Genomic DNA, 15,398 nt, shown 5'->3' on the forward strand with positions numbered 1-15,398 from the left:
TGAAAATGACTGTTCTGACTTCATATGAGAAGTATTTTGGAAAAAAACAACACCTGAGCTAACCATTTTGAGTGGTTTTAGGCACTAAACAGAGTCAACAGAAGCATAGGAAACTAGTTGACAAAAGAAGAGTGGAAATACCTTGTTCACTGGATAAATCCTACAGAATTATCCTACAAAAATCCTGTAGTGCAGAAAACATTATAAACACTTTCATTGCTTCAGACCACCAGACAAAATGCATTCTTATGTGAAATTATTTATTCCCTTATCACTGCTACTTAAAGCTGTGATAATAAAGTTATGACAATAACTTTGTAATAATAATGTATGCATAAATTTCAGTTAATGCATTGTTTTTCAGAAGAAAAAATCTTATGAACGCATGAAAAATAAATGAAATGTATATTTAATTCCTATTGAAGTATGCACTTAAGTACCGAGTAACGTGATGTTCCTAATATTTAAGTATGATTTCTAAAACATTTCAAAGTGTTTGTTAAAGCTTTAAAATGGCAGATTACATAGAATAGTAAGATCTGCTCTAGTGAATTAACACAGAAACAATTTTAGCCTGTTATCCTGTCTCCAACACGAACAGAAAGGAATTTATCAGAAAGAATATGTCTTAGGCAAGCATTTCCTAATGCTCTCCCAATCTCTAACAATATGCTAATAAGAAACTGCTTTAGGCAAAGGCACTACCTGTGTATTTACTAGGTAAAAGGTAACGTTTGATGGATTTCTTTCATGAACTAATGAAGCAACTTCCTGCATTTAGTGAACTTTTGGCATCCACATGTGGCAAACTTTATCACATTTTGAGAAGAGCATTTCTTTTTGTTTGGTTTGAATCAGCTATATTCTGTTGTCCTCTGATAGCAACCACCTGGTGGATGTTATGCTGGAATACTTAGTCAAGTATTTTTCAAAGCCCTAATGATTTTATTGGGATCTTTCAGACTCCATACTGTTGTCTTTTTCCAGGTCTGAACACCAGCAACATGCTTAGTTATCCTTTAGTTATCACTTGTTGCAGATGTTGTTAACTGAATATAAGCTTTTTTCATTTCTCTCTCTCTCTCTCTCTCAATGAGATATGCGAAGTAAGGTTATTAATCTGGAAAACAGAATGCAATTAAATAGGGAATAGTGCAAGATAATGAAGCTTGAGAACAGACACAGAAATAGGGAGCAATCATACCAGCCACTGCTGTGGAAGGGTTTCTGAGGGTTGCAGTGCATGAACTTAAAGTCAGTACTATCCAAAGAATTGAACACTGTGGAGGGAAATGTGGGATTCAAGACATCAACTAATCCCGCTCTGCCTAATATTATTGAGAATTTGCTCTCTTTGCATTTCAGAAGGAAAGATGTGACCTCAGACGAAGATAGTGATTTAAAAAGTAGTGATAGTTTAACCTACTAAGGAGCTGTAGATGGAAAATGGCAAAAATGAAAGGAGCAATCTGTTTTTCATGTTTATGATGCATAAAGCAAAAAGCAAAAAAAGGAAAAAAAAAAAAAAAGGCTTAAACTGCAGCAGGGAACCTTCAGGTTAGCTGTTAGGAAAAACTTCCAGATGGCAGGGATATGAAAAGACTGGAAAAGATTGTTAGGGTGATTATGGAGGAGACTCTGTCACCACATTTTATGAGGAAGTTCTTTGAAACATGTCAGATAAAATTAATTAGGAATAACATGTTTTATTTACCCTGTATTTATCCACCCACATAGATGTATATTTCTTTTAACTGGATAAATATTATTCTTCAGAAGTGCCATCATAATTTACAGGGTCAATATAGGGTCAGGAAGAAAAAAGAGACAGCAGTTTAACAAAGAAAGAGGATCAAGTGTGACACGTTCATAGTGGTCCACAAGAAAAAACATTATTTGACTTATACATGTACATCTCTCTGCTATGGCTCCACTGAGCTGTGTTTCCTTTCTGTGTCAGACAGCTTACTGTCTGACACAGAATGCCATTGCTGATGAAGTAAGTGTGCAAGTATCAAAATGTGAAAACTGTTTTTTAATTAGCATCATTGTCAATATGACTCAATTTTGGTAGAATGCAAAAAATACTCAAGAACAACCAAATGCATTCATTTTGATGTATAAATAAATGCAAACATTTTTTTTCCCCTTGTGTTCATCCATGCAACAGTAACTAAATATGCTTGAGTAATGGCATATCATTCCAATAAGGGTGATCCATCTTTTGGATGTATGTACCAAAGAGAGTATGGTTAATTCACATTGACTTTCAATGTTGTTTATAGCAGTGACTGCAATAGATAGTACAGCATACACCAGATTAGGAATATTGGTTGCAAAATTCTGTTTCATTGTAAGCAAGGGTGACTGTGCAGTCCAGAAACCGCAGATGTGATCTGTATTGTTATGAAAAAACGCATTGCTTATACTGAAAATCTAAAAGGTGACGTGAACGTTTGTGTGATAAGGCTTGTGAATTATACGGAAATGGCTTAGTTTATGCAGCTACGAGGAGAGAGTGTTTTCTTTTATAATTCCAGAATGTAATGGAGATTTTTAAGCAGATGAGCAATTTAAAATATTCTAAGGTTTAATTTTGATAAGTGTAAAATAATATGCATAAGAAATTATTATCTCATGCAAATACAAATGTGATAAAATCCTTGTTTAAAGGATTTGCAGAGTAATAGTGAATACTGGATATGTACTAGGACCAGGCTCTGAAGTCTGTTGCTATCCTGGATTTTACACACAGAAAGCTCTCTCACTTTTTTTTTTGATGTGGACAAATGTAATAATTGCTAATGTAGTCTGATCTCGGTGCCATCCATGGCAGGTATACCTTTACTAGGAATCTTAGTATTTCTATTGATCAGCTGTCCTGTGTTTTCATTGTTCACAGTATGTTGAAACTGGAGGTGAATTTATAGCCAAACTACATGGATATAGGACAATGTTTTGCGAAGCAAGGATGATGTAAGAAAAAGATCTAACAGGCTTTAACTATGGGCCTTCTCACACAGATTTGCTATGAACATCAATGTCGTTTTCAAGTTCTGTATCCACCAGAGAACAATCTGTTTCATTATTGCCTACCACCACTGTGTACTCACTGACGTTTCATATAGGTAGTCTTTGAGAAAGAAACACATTTGGTTCCTGCAGGCCGTGTGTAGGAGATTTTTTTTTTTTTCTAGCTGGTGCTTCTGAGAATAATTAGAGTCACCTTCTTTTGTCTGGCTTTTTTTTTTTTTTTTTTTTTTTTTTTTTAAACTTAGTGTGAAAGGTTTGCAATTAGTGGATAAGGGTTATGACTTCTTATTGCCAAGCCACTCTCCATCAAGTTTGAAGAGTCATGGCAATCAAGCAAAGACCCTGGTGACTGGGAAATGGGAAACATCTCCACTTTATGACCTTGAACTGTCTAGTTGCATTAACAAACTACACAGCAAAAGATCAGATTAAGCTTTTCCTTCAAAGTAAAAAGTATTAATTAGAAGCAGGACAAGTTCACTGACATTCTAGTACTGAATTTCAAAGTAAGCTGGAATAAAAACATCAAAGCTCATAAGTTAGGGGCAAGAATCTCTACTTTATTTTGCAAAACTGACAGGTAGTCTGTTTTGCAAATGACAAATTGCTCTGATACAATAAATATCAATAAAGTGCTTCAATTTAAAAAAAAAAAAGAACAACAGGAAGCATGTGAGGGAATTCACAGGTGAAGGATAAGCTGAGCATTTAATTTTGAAGAGGAAAATGATTTTTTCCCCACAAAGATTTCTACTAAATCAGACTCATGTTCTCTTCACCAATCTGCAGATGTTATTCTACATCTTCATTGTAAGCTTCCTGCCCCTTCAAAACTGCAAATGAGTTAGAGAAAGACTGTCAAGTAGTCCTCACAGCTCCTTTTCTATGAGGAGCTTATGTGGTATTTGCCTCTTACTGAATGGATGTTCCATTTTGAGTATTATATTTATGCTGCTTGGTTCATCTGTTTTGTTACTCTCATATGGCTTTGAAGAAGCTTGCCCATCTATTTTTACTGTTTTCATCTTGTATTTCCCACTGTCTTATGTAAAACTAACAGGTTGGAAAGGAACATTCTGTTGGTCAGTAGCTCAGCTGGCAAGCTCTGTATATAAAGCTAAATGCTAATAGGAGAAAAGATGACCCACTCACTCACAATGTCGAAGTGAATCAAAGGAAGAGCTCAGATATAAATCTTGCCTTTGCTGATTTGTAAGCAAGGATCTAAAGATAAATCAGATTGCAGAGGACACAGCGCTGTAGGATTACTCTGTGGTTGTGTGATTGGTACTCCTCAGGAGTCACAGGTAGGTTTAAGGATATGTAGACTTTTTCATCCTGTAGATTTCACATGTAAGTACCTGCTTGTAAATGCCTTAAGTAATGAATGTCAATTAGAATCACATTTCCCATGACTTCAGTGGTACTTTATTGGAAAAACATCAATATGCTCAGTAGCTGTTTAGTGGAATTTTTATTGTATTATCACAGAATCAGTTCTGCACAGTGAAAGTGTATAAAGACTTAACAATTTGATTCCTTACCATCTAGTTTGGGAAAGTCTTTATGTCAGCCTCATGTAGTTCAGTAACTTTTTAGTAACTAACTGAGTGTTGTGTTTGAAACCAAAATTTATTCAAGATAAGAAAGAGTAATAATTCTTCATATAGCTTGAGTGTGTATCTATGCGGATGGCAGCACCAAATTATTCTAATGACATCCAAGGCAGGGTAAGAAACATTGAAAAAAAATTTGAAGATAATTTGAACCAACTTGATCAGAGGTTGACAAAATTTAATACCTATATAGGTTGGCAAAAAGCATACCAAGTAGTTATGATACCCTAAGTATCTACAAATACTTAGAAGGTAATTATGTATATGAAAGAAATTACGTGTTGGAAAGACAATTATGTATAGCAGTTGCACAGCATCACAGAGTAATGAGTTGAACCTAAAATAAGACATGGTACATTAGACAGTATTTGGTATGTGAAGTGGAAGAGTAGGTTCTCTTAGAGTAATTCTGGCTCACCATTTTGCTGTACCTTTAAGAGTGAACACAATGAGGAGAAAGAGGAAATAATCAGCCCTTCTCCCTGCCTCCCTCTTTTGATTGTTCTCCATTCCACCTACTCCTGCCCCTCTGTCCAGTTTTGTTAGGCTTGATACAAGAGGAGATTTTATAAGATGCAGTGTGAGAATCTCACAAAGGTACAGCTGATTGAGTAAAAAGGGTGGCTCTGGAAGAAACAGTTAAAATCATATGGATTATGAGTGTAGTCCTATGGAGTATTACGCTTTTGAGGCTTTTTCCTGCATTGAAGAAGCTCCCTAAAGTTATACGCAATATATGTTGAAACACATGCTAAGTGCTGCAATACCGGCCCCCTTATGTTCCAGTTTTCCTCTTTAATGCAGAAGCTACCTGTTCCTCCTCAGTCTCCTCTGAATACCTGAAGGAATTGGTATCCTAAGCCCATGGATTTCCTGATTTAATCGTCATTGTTCACTGTTACAAAGGGAACTGTTACCTGAATATGTTGAGTCCCATCCCAGGTCTCTTGTGGTTAAATTAGTTAACCTCATTTCTCTTCTCCACACCTCTATAGTAACACTAATTAGATGAAAGCAGTACTGTATGAGAGTTCTCAGTGGTATTGGTATGTAAGGCAAAAAGTTATATGCTTAAATTGCAAAGATAATTTATTTGTCACAAGGAAGAAGGAAAGGAAAGTTGTTTCCTTGTTTTTAGGAAAGGTCTTACAGGAAACGGTACAGCAAAGACTGACTTGTTTTGTTATTTGAGTTGAATCAATTACTTACAAGTCAAGAATATAACTTTTATTAAGCTAATTATATATAATTTTACTTTGTTTTACCTTAGTAAGCTGCATGGCAATTGCAGCCTTTCTATTCCAATACTGACTGCCTTTTCATTTGTTACTGTCTTCAAAGTAATTCTATCACTTTGTTCAAGACTAATATTTAAAACATTTTTCTTCAGATGTTTTGAATCATGACTCTTGTTGTTATATATTCTTCTATTTTTCCTGTAAGGAAATGCAGTGTTTATAAGTGGCAGGTTGTGACCCAGCACTTAATTACATTAGCAATTTACATATCCTTAAGATCAGCTGAATAAGACTGCTTTGTAACCTGTCAGTAAACTCACTTGTTTCTACACTGTTTTTATTTTTAGGAATGTTGTCTCTGCAATTTGAGAGGTGGTGCATTAAAGGAAACTACTGACAAGAAGTAAGTAATATATTCGTCAAGATTGCATGTTCTTGTTTTAATTTTTTTCGCAATCCATTCCCATGTACAGAGCATTTGTAAGCTTAATTATTTGACAGTATCCCTTTAAGTTGAATCATTGCAGAATTAAAAATATTCCTATTGAAAAGTGCAGCTGCCATTTTGTGAAAATGTACCTAAAATGTACATTCGTTTTGGTATTTGCACAGGCTTATGTGTTCCAAATTCCATTCTGCTGGTTGTTGTGTAAAGGAAGCAAATGAGAGCTCATTTGTCATTGTTTGCATGGTCAAATCTTGCCAAACAGTGAAATGCATATTCTTCTTTAGTCCTGGAAATTTGTGATTACAGAATTTAAAAGGGAACCTTTGAACTTCTGCTAGAAACAATATTTTAAATTAATTAATCTGAGTAATATTAAAATACTTCTGGACTTGAAATGTTTTTCTAAGTACGTTTCTATCATACACTGTCAAAAATAGTATTGTTTCTGACATCATACTATCATTAGTATTTTCATCATACTAGCATTATACATTTTCATCATACTATCATACTAGCATTAGTATTTTTCTCTTCATTTTTATGATAGTGCAGTATACCAGGTAATCTAAATAAATAAAATGAGAAATGTTGCAGCTTAACATTTTTAAAGCCCAATACTGAAACAGTCTTCATGCATTTAGGGTTTTCACATAATTAGTTAAATACTAGTAGTATATTAGCAATATCATGTAGACCACTTTCTTTATAAATCCCTTTGGACTACAGTCATAAGTGCTCATCTAGCTGCAATGTTCTTTTCCAGTTAGCAGGCCAGAATTTATTTATCAATCATTTGCAATTGGTTGCATAGTGTTTTTCTCTGCATTTTGTAAATTTCTGGTTGAGGAGAAGGTTGTATGTAAAATTCAATTATCTTCAGAAGCATTAATATTGTTAGCAAATTAATGAAGGTTTTGACAAACTCATGAAAATACTTAGCCGCTTTATATCTCTGCTTTAAACTCCCCATAATAGTTATTTGTTACTTGCTTTTTCTAACCAGGAAAAAATAATAATAAAAAGACAAACTGTGTAATCTAAACAGAATTTATGATGTCATTTTTATATTTGGAACTGACAGATTACATGTTACATCTTTGAAAATAAGTCTTTTTTTTGTAGATCAGTTAATTTAATTTTTTTCATAAGATTTATTCATAGGACAAAAAAGAAAAAACTCAGGGATCTGCAGAGTATGTCTTCCTCTGCATAACTATACCTGAAGTCTTTGGTTTTGCATTATATCTCTCTCTAGGTTTCTGTTACAGATTTGTGAAATAAGAGCTCTGTAAAAGTCATTCAACTCTTGTTTTCCTGTTCGCATAACAGATTATAGTTGCTATAAAATGTTGAGTCCTCACCCATACTTAACACTGTTCTATCTACCATTTCAAACTTTTGAAACATTTCAGAAGGTTATGATCCATTTTTTTTCTCCAACAAGTAGAAAATCCAACATAATCATTCTGTTCCTTCCTTCTCTCTCATATACTCATTAGAGATGCAGAATTGGCATTACTTAGATTTAAAAAGTTATAAATCAGACATGGTGGGGGAGTTACAATTTGCGGTAAAGGAGAGCTGAGATTCCGTCTTGAGTGAAGACAGCAATTTTTACGAGTCCTGTTAGGTTGATAGCCGTCAAAGTATAAGAGCTTGAGTCTAGATTTATCGAATAGACATTCTATTTACAGCATTTCTTTCCCCATAAAGCTTAGATGGTAAGACACCTACTATTAAGACAATGCACTTTTGCAGGCAGGCAGCAAGGAGCAAAAAAAAAAAGTTGTTACTAGAAGTAAAAAAAAAAAGAATTCTCAAAGTGAGATGAGATGTTTTCTGTATGTTGAAATATAAGTGGAATAGTCTCCATAATAAAATGATAGATCTACATGCTTTATCTGCTTTCATTTGGGCTGACCTGCATAACTTACTAGTGGGTATATCATCTTTACATACAGCTCTTATTTCACACTTAGGCAGATACAACTTTAACATTATATGACAACAGTTTACTTAGTCCCTGTATGTTATATTATAGTTTGTATAATCACATATTATCTGTATGATGGAAAGGTGTGGGATTTTACCATTCTGGGCAGCTGAACTCCATCACAACCTCTCTCTCACTCGTCCCCTCCCCTGGAAAAAAGGAAGTATGCTGGAAAGAAAGAAAAAAAAACCTCACAGGTTGAGATAAGGATAATTTCATTAAAGGGAAGAGTGAAAGAAAAAAAAAAAAAAGAAACAAAAACAAAAACCAAGCAAAGGCTGAAGCGCAGAAGCACAGAAAGAAAAGAAATTACTATCTACTTCCTATCAACAAGCAATGTTCAGCCACGTCCAGGAAGCAGGGCCTCAATACATGCAGCAGTTGTTTGAGAGGATGAACATCTTCATGAGTGCACCCCCCTCTCCTTCCCCTTCCACACCGCCCTGGTGATGTTCCCTCCCCACTTCTTGCCCATCCACAGCCTGCTGGCTCTTGGGGGGTGAGGTTGGAGGAAGTCCTGATGCAGTGCCAGCATTGCTCAGCAGCAGACACAACACTGGAGTGATACCAGTGCTATTCTAGCTACAGGTGCAGAGCACAGCACTGTATGGGATGCTTCAGGGAAAGTTAACTCCATCCCAGCCAGACTCAGTACAAAAGGGCTCAAATGTTGAGATAATGATAAGGAGATCACTCAACAATTATTGTCATGGTCAAAACAAACTCAGCATCCGGAGAGTGATATAATATATTGCCTATAACTAGCAGACTAGAGCAGTGAGAAACTAAAAGTAAACCAAAACCTTGCCCATCCACTTCCTTGCCCTTCCACCTCCTCCCCCTGAGTGACACAGTTGAATGGGGGCTGCGGACAGTCTATAGTACTTCATTTTCACGACTCCTTCACAGGTCCCTCTCTGCCCCTGCTCCCTGTGGGGTGCCTCCCACGGGATGCCGTCCTTCCCAAACTGAGCCTGCAGAGGCTGCCCACAGGCAGCAGCTCCTCAAGCACTGCTCCCACATGGCTCTGTACCACGGGGTCCATCCATCCCCCAGGAGCAAACTGCTCCAGCACGGGTCCCCCACGGCTGGGCGGCAGCTCCCCCCCAGACCCCCTGCTCCTGCGTGGGCTCCTCTCCACGGGCTGCAGCTCTGGCCCGGGGCCTGCTCCTGTGGGGGCTCTCCATGGGCCGCAGCCTCCTCCAGGCCACATCCACCTGCTCCACCAGGGGCTCCTCCACAGGCTACAGCATGGAGATCTGTTCCATGTGGGACCCATGGGCTGCAGGGGGACAGCCTGCTCCACCAGGGGCCTTTACCTGCACAGGCCGCAGGGGAATTGCTGCTGCCTGCCTGGAGCACCTCCTGCCCTCCTGCTGCACTGACCTGGGGGGCTGCAGGGCTGCTTCTCACTCCTTCTTCTCCCACCTGCTGTTGCCCAGCATTTTTTTTTCCCTTTCTTAAGTCTGCTCTCACAGAGGCACAAACAACATGGCTTATTGGCTTGGCTCTGGCCAGCAGCAGGTCCCTTTTGTATCCAGCTGAAACTGGCCCTTATCTAATATGGGACAGCTTCTGGAATCTTCAGAAGCCACCCCTACAGCCCCCAGCTACGAAAACCTTGCTACATAAACACAATACAAGGTCAGGTATCATGGGAGGACAACAGAAATGCTGTTCACCATTGCAGGGAGAAAATTTGAATGGCCAAAGCTCAATTGGAGTTGAAAGTGGCTAGTACTGGGAAGGGACAGCAAAAAGTTTTTTTTTTAAAGTCTGTCATTAGCAAAAAAGGACCGGAGATAATATTGATCTTGTAGCTTGATGAGATTGGTCACCTCACAAATAAGGATATAGGTAAAGCAGAGACGTTTAATGACTTACTAACTTCTGTCAGTGATGAGCTCTGGGACCCCCTAAGACTTGGGTTGAAGGACTATCACCGTGGGAACAATAAACTCCCAGCCAACTCCAAATATTTGTTGGATTTGTTGCTTCAGCTGAATGTCCGTAAGTTTATGGAGCACAATGGGATGCATCCTAGGTTAATCGAAGAACTGGCTGATGTCCTCGTGAGACCTCTCAGTTATTTTTCAGTGGTCTTGGGAATCTGGAGAGATCCCAGTTGACTGGAAGCTGGTATATTATTATGATAGGAGAAGAGGGAATGGCCTCAAGTTGCACCAGGGGAGGTTCAGGTTGGAAATTAGGAGGCATTTCTTCTAAGAAAGATCAGTCACGCATTGGAATGGGTTGCTCAGGAAGGTGGTAAAGTCACCGTCCCTGGGGGTGTTTTAGAAAAGGTTGGATGTAGTACTTAGGGACATGGCTTAGTGGGTGATATTGGTGGTTGGGGGACAGTTGGACCAGATGATCTTGGAGTTTTTTTCCAGTCTTAATGATATTATGATTCTGTGATTCTATGAAATGTTGTCCCAGTTTTCAAGAAGGGTAAGAAGGAAGACCCTAATAACTGCAAGCCTGTCAGTCATACTTCAATGCCGGGTAAAATTATGGAAAAGATTGTTATGGGAGTTACTAACTTCATTTCCTTTCATGACAAAGTTGCCCACCTTATAGACCAGTGGAAGCCAGTAGACATGTTTTCCTGCAAAGCTTTTAGTACTGTCTGTAACAACATCCTTCCAGACAAAATGTACAGCATATATCTTCTTGACAAAATCTTACTTGAAGGGTGAACAGTAGTCTGATAGGTTGGGCTCAAAACGTTATGGTTAATGGGGCTACATTGGACTGGCAACCAGTTACTAGTGGGGTTCTGCAGGGCACCATTCTAGGGCCAGTTTTATTCAATGTTTTTATAAATGTTCTGGGCACAAGACTTGAATGCATACTAAGTAAGTTTGCAGATGGTACTAAGTTAAGCAATCACCAGCTGTATGAAATTTAACAGAGCAAGTGTGTATGATCCACCTGGGATGTTCTGGTCAATGGCAAGATGAACTTGAGTTAACAGCATGCCCTGACAGCCTAAAGGGCCAGCTGTATCCTATGGTGCATCAAGCACAGCATTGCTAGCCAGTCACAGGAAGTGATTGTCCTGCTCTACTCTGTGCTTGTGCAGCCTCACCTTGAGTACTGTGTGCAGTTATGGGCACCACAGTTTAAGGACATAAAACTATTGAAGAGTGTCCAAAGTAGGGCAACAAGGATAGTGGAATGTCTCACCAGGAAGATGTATGAGGAACAGCTGAGGTCCATTGGTTTGCTCAGCCCTGAGCAGAGCAGGCCGAGGGGAGGCTTCATGGCGGCCTGCAGCTCCCTCACGAGGGAAGCGGAGGGGCAGGCGCTGAACTCCGCTCTCTGGGGACAGCAACAGGACCCGAGGGAATGGCATGGAGCTGGGACAGGGGTGGGTCAGGCTGGGTGTTAGGGGAAGCTTCTGCACCTAGAGTGTGGTCCGGCACTGGGACAGGCTCCCCAGGGCAGTGGTCAATGCACTGAGCCTGCTGGAGTTCAAGAAGCATTTGGACAACACTCTCATACACATGGTCTGATTTTTGGTATCCTGTATGGAGCCAGTAATTGGACTGCATGATCCTTGTGGGTCCCTTCCAACTTGGGATGTTCTATGATTCTGTGAAAATGTTGAAGGTCATAAATTGCATATGGATAAAATAGTCTGTGCATGTGCACCTGTATAGCACACCTACAATAGTATTGCACTTAACAAATTGAATATGAAAAATAATTTTCAAAAAAAAAGTTGTCATAAAAAGCCAGTCAGAAATGATATTCACATGAAGTGCTAGTATTGTAAAGTTTGTTAACGTTTCAAAGAAATCTTCAGAAATCCTAATAAGGGAAATACCTGGAGATGGTTGCCTTTTAAAAATGAAACAAACAAAATACAAGTAATGAAACATCTTGACACTCATATTTCTATGTTTTTTTTGGTGGTATTCTTGACTTGCTGCTTTTCACAGGTGGGCGCATGTAATGTGTGCAATTGCCATTCCAGAAGTGAGATTTGTTAATGTTTTGGAACGTACACCAATAGACACTAGCAGAATACCTTTACAAAGATTGAAATTGGTGAGTAGTATATTCATACATACTTGATGTATTCTTTGCTAATAAGGTGTCCCAACATTTTGAAATGTATTCAAAATCTGATTTGTGATTGCTATTGCAAAGTACAGAACAGTAAACTGTTTAAGGTTATGAGCAAGTATCAGGGATTTTATAAAGATTGGATTCTTGCTTTTGACATATAATGGCATTTCATTAACACTTTTGACAACCTTTAGTACTTGATGAGAGAGAAATTCATACCTGCGTTCCCCCAAAAGAATGACAACAAACTTGACCAGTGTCAACTGTGAATGTTTAACTTTTGTAACTGTGTTGGTCATGAAAGTGTTGAAACCCAGGCTATGAGTATCACATAGTACATGTTTGTGAGGTCTTCTTATTATGTATTTTTGCCTCAAGGAACAATTTGTTGAGGTAAAAGGATGTATGATCTGGTTGTCAAGCAGTATCTCTGCCATCTGGGTATTGAAAAATGTGCACAAAACAGATCACACATTATATGGGACTAAAAAACCCTACCAAACTGTTTCCTGAAGAATTTTTAAAGCGGATATAAAACATAAATACAAATACATCCATTACTAACAGTTGTACCCTGTGCTACATCCTGAATAACACTGCCATTCTGGAAAGTTGATGTACAAAATCAGCATGGAGGAGAATTTTCCTTACCGTGTTACATGAGAATTACTAAATTTGCCAGCATTTGCGTCGCTGTGATGTCATCTTCTGATAAACAGAAAGTGACTAGTGGACATGGAAACATGCTGGGCAATGATGCCATCGCTTTTCTGCATCTGCTCCGTGCTATTTCAAAAATATTTCTTGACCTACCTGACTTTATATTAGCTCCTTTTACTCCATCATTTTGAACTATTAACCTTTTTGTTACATTTTCATTTCATTCATTATGTTTTGTAGCTATTTTTATGAATGTGGAGATGCATCTTTAAATTAGATGTCTTTCAAATGGTAATTTGTTCTATATTTTTGTTCAAAAAATCTAAAGTTTGTTTTCCATATCCCTTTTTTGAATCACATAAAGCGTATTTTTAAACACTTTATGTATAACTTAGTACAAAAAATGTTGAAAGCTAATTACTTCCACAATTTAAAAAATATTCCTGAATGCTATTTTGGTATTTGTTTAGTTTAATACCCTCTGTGGAAAATGTTGAATGGTCTAAATGTTTTTTCACCATCCTTCCCTCCAGTTTCTTGCCTCAGAACATTAAACCATGGATTTTTTTTTCTTGCTGTTTCAATATACTTGCATGCTCTTCTTGTTCCCACACTGACAAAATCTCTCAGAATCCTATTTGAACCTACAGAGTCTTCTTAATGAGTTTGAAGAGAGTCACAAATTCTTCCTAATCAGAAAATACAACCAGTAGAAGCACTGAGAATTAATTTTATGTTCAGTTATATTTTTTGAGGATCTTAAACAGTCACAGACATGTGTCTGATCAGAAATGGTTGATTTAGAGATAGAAACCACAAAAATGTTTAATTTACCAGGTGTTGAAATTCACGTTCTGATGGGCTGTCCATGACTTGAACTGTGTAAAAGCAGTAGGAGCCTTCTGGAGACGGCTCAAATTAATTTTAAATTACTGACTATAAAGATATGGAGCCAAAATGCACAAAATTTGTGAGGTTTCAGGATTTACAATTCTTAGGTCATTTCTGTAAAATATGAGGCAATTATACTAAGAATTTGTTCATAACTGACAGCTTTTTCTTCTTTCCTGCAGTTGATAAAAGATGGGTTACAGTCCTTAGTATTTTTTCAGTTCTTGAAGCCTCCATCAATATAAAATTACACTGAGGCACTACAGACTGTATTTAGCTACGTACACCCTTTTGGTCTCCTGTGAGTCCCTGAATGTTTTAAAATACAGTGCTTGTTTTCCTTTAAAAAAATAAATAATAAAAGAGTTAGTATATTTGAGTGGAATTAATACTGTGATGAAGGAACTCAGCTGAATACAATAAAATCAGAGGCAGGATACTTTAAAGCAGTAATATATGTAGAATTCCCCCAGTAGTGGATACCCTTACTGTGAGGGAATGCAGCACTCTAATCTGGGATTGGCTCGTTAAATCTTACTTTTCCAAGACTTAGTTTCTGGCATTGAATTTATATTGAAGTAGCTATGCTTGTCCTAATTTAAGGGAAGTATGCAGTTTGACTATCTCTTAAAGGCTCTATATTCCTGGGCTGCATCAAGAGGGGAGTGGCCAGCAGGTTGAGAGAGGTGATTGTCCCCCTCTGCTCTGCCCTTGTGAGGCCCCACTTGGAATGCTGCACCCAGGTCTGAGCCACCAGCACAATAAGGATGTTGATCTGTTAGAGCAGGTCCAGGGGAGGAACACGAAGTTAATGAGAGGGCTGGAGCACCTCTCCTATGAAGAAAGGCTGAGAGAGCTGGGGCTCTTCAGCCTAAAGTAGAGAAGGCTCCAAGGATGACCTCATCGTGTCCTTTCAGTACGTGAAGTGGACTTAAAAAAAAGATGGAGAGAGACTCTTTGTAAGAGTAGAGTGTTTGTAGAGTGTTACAAACACTTTATAGAGTGTTTGTAGGACTCTTTGTAAGACTCGATATAAGAGTAACTAGTTCTAGTTGTTTAAAATATTTTAAATATTTTGAACTGTCTTCCCTTTTCCTGTCTGCATTCCTTCCTCTCTTCCCTCCTTACTTTCCCTTCCCCCCCCCTTCCTGTCTTTCTCTCTCTGAAATAAGAAGTAAGCAGAACATTTACTATTTTCAGAGATCTTTAGAGATTGAGTTGACATTTTCTGTAATGTATCATTTACAAAGGAATATCAAAGGAAATAAAAAGTCAGTGTTTTCTTTTTGACAAATTAAATAACATCTGTGCAAATGTGAACATATTGGAAGGCTGTTTTTATTGCCTGGTTGGTATGTATACCAATTGCTATTAAATAGATTTAATTCACCAGGCATTTTTTGGGTTGAAATCTGTGTGTTTTCTATCAATCTTTCTATTAT

The 15,398-nt window shown here is 37.9% G+C and overlaps 1 protein-coding gene across 5 annotated transcripts in view; it reads left to right on the plus strand.

Moving 5' to 3' along the window:
* Nucleotides 1–15,398, plus strand: part of KDM4C (lysine demethylase 4C) — a 286,486-nt gene that overhangs the window by 204,605 nt on the left and 66,483 nt on the right. For 4 of the 5 annotated variants that reach the window (XM_084505428.1, XM_084505429.1, XM_084505427.1 and 1 more), the window contains 2 exons: nt 6,235–6,290; nt 12,276–12,384. In XM_084505428.1, coding sequence (XP_084361554.1) covers nt 6,235–6,290; nt 12,276–12,384 — 165 coding nt within the window. The remainder of the gene's footprint in view (nt 1–6,234; nt 6,291–12,275; nt 12,385–15,398) is intronic. The other variant, XR_014687589.1, reaches the window with a different exon arrangement.

Source organism: Aythya ferina (assembly GCF_964211825.1).
Source record: "Aythya ferina genome assembly, chromosome: Z".
Lineage (NCBI taxonomy): Eukaryota > Metazoa > Chordata > Aves > Anseriformes > Anatidae > Aythya > Aythya ferina.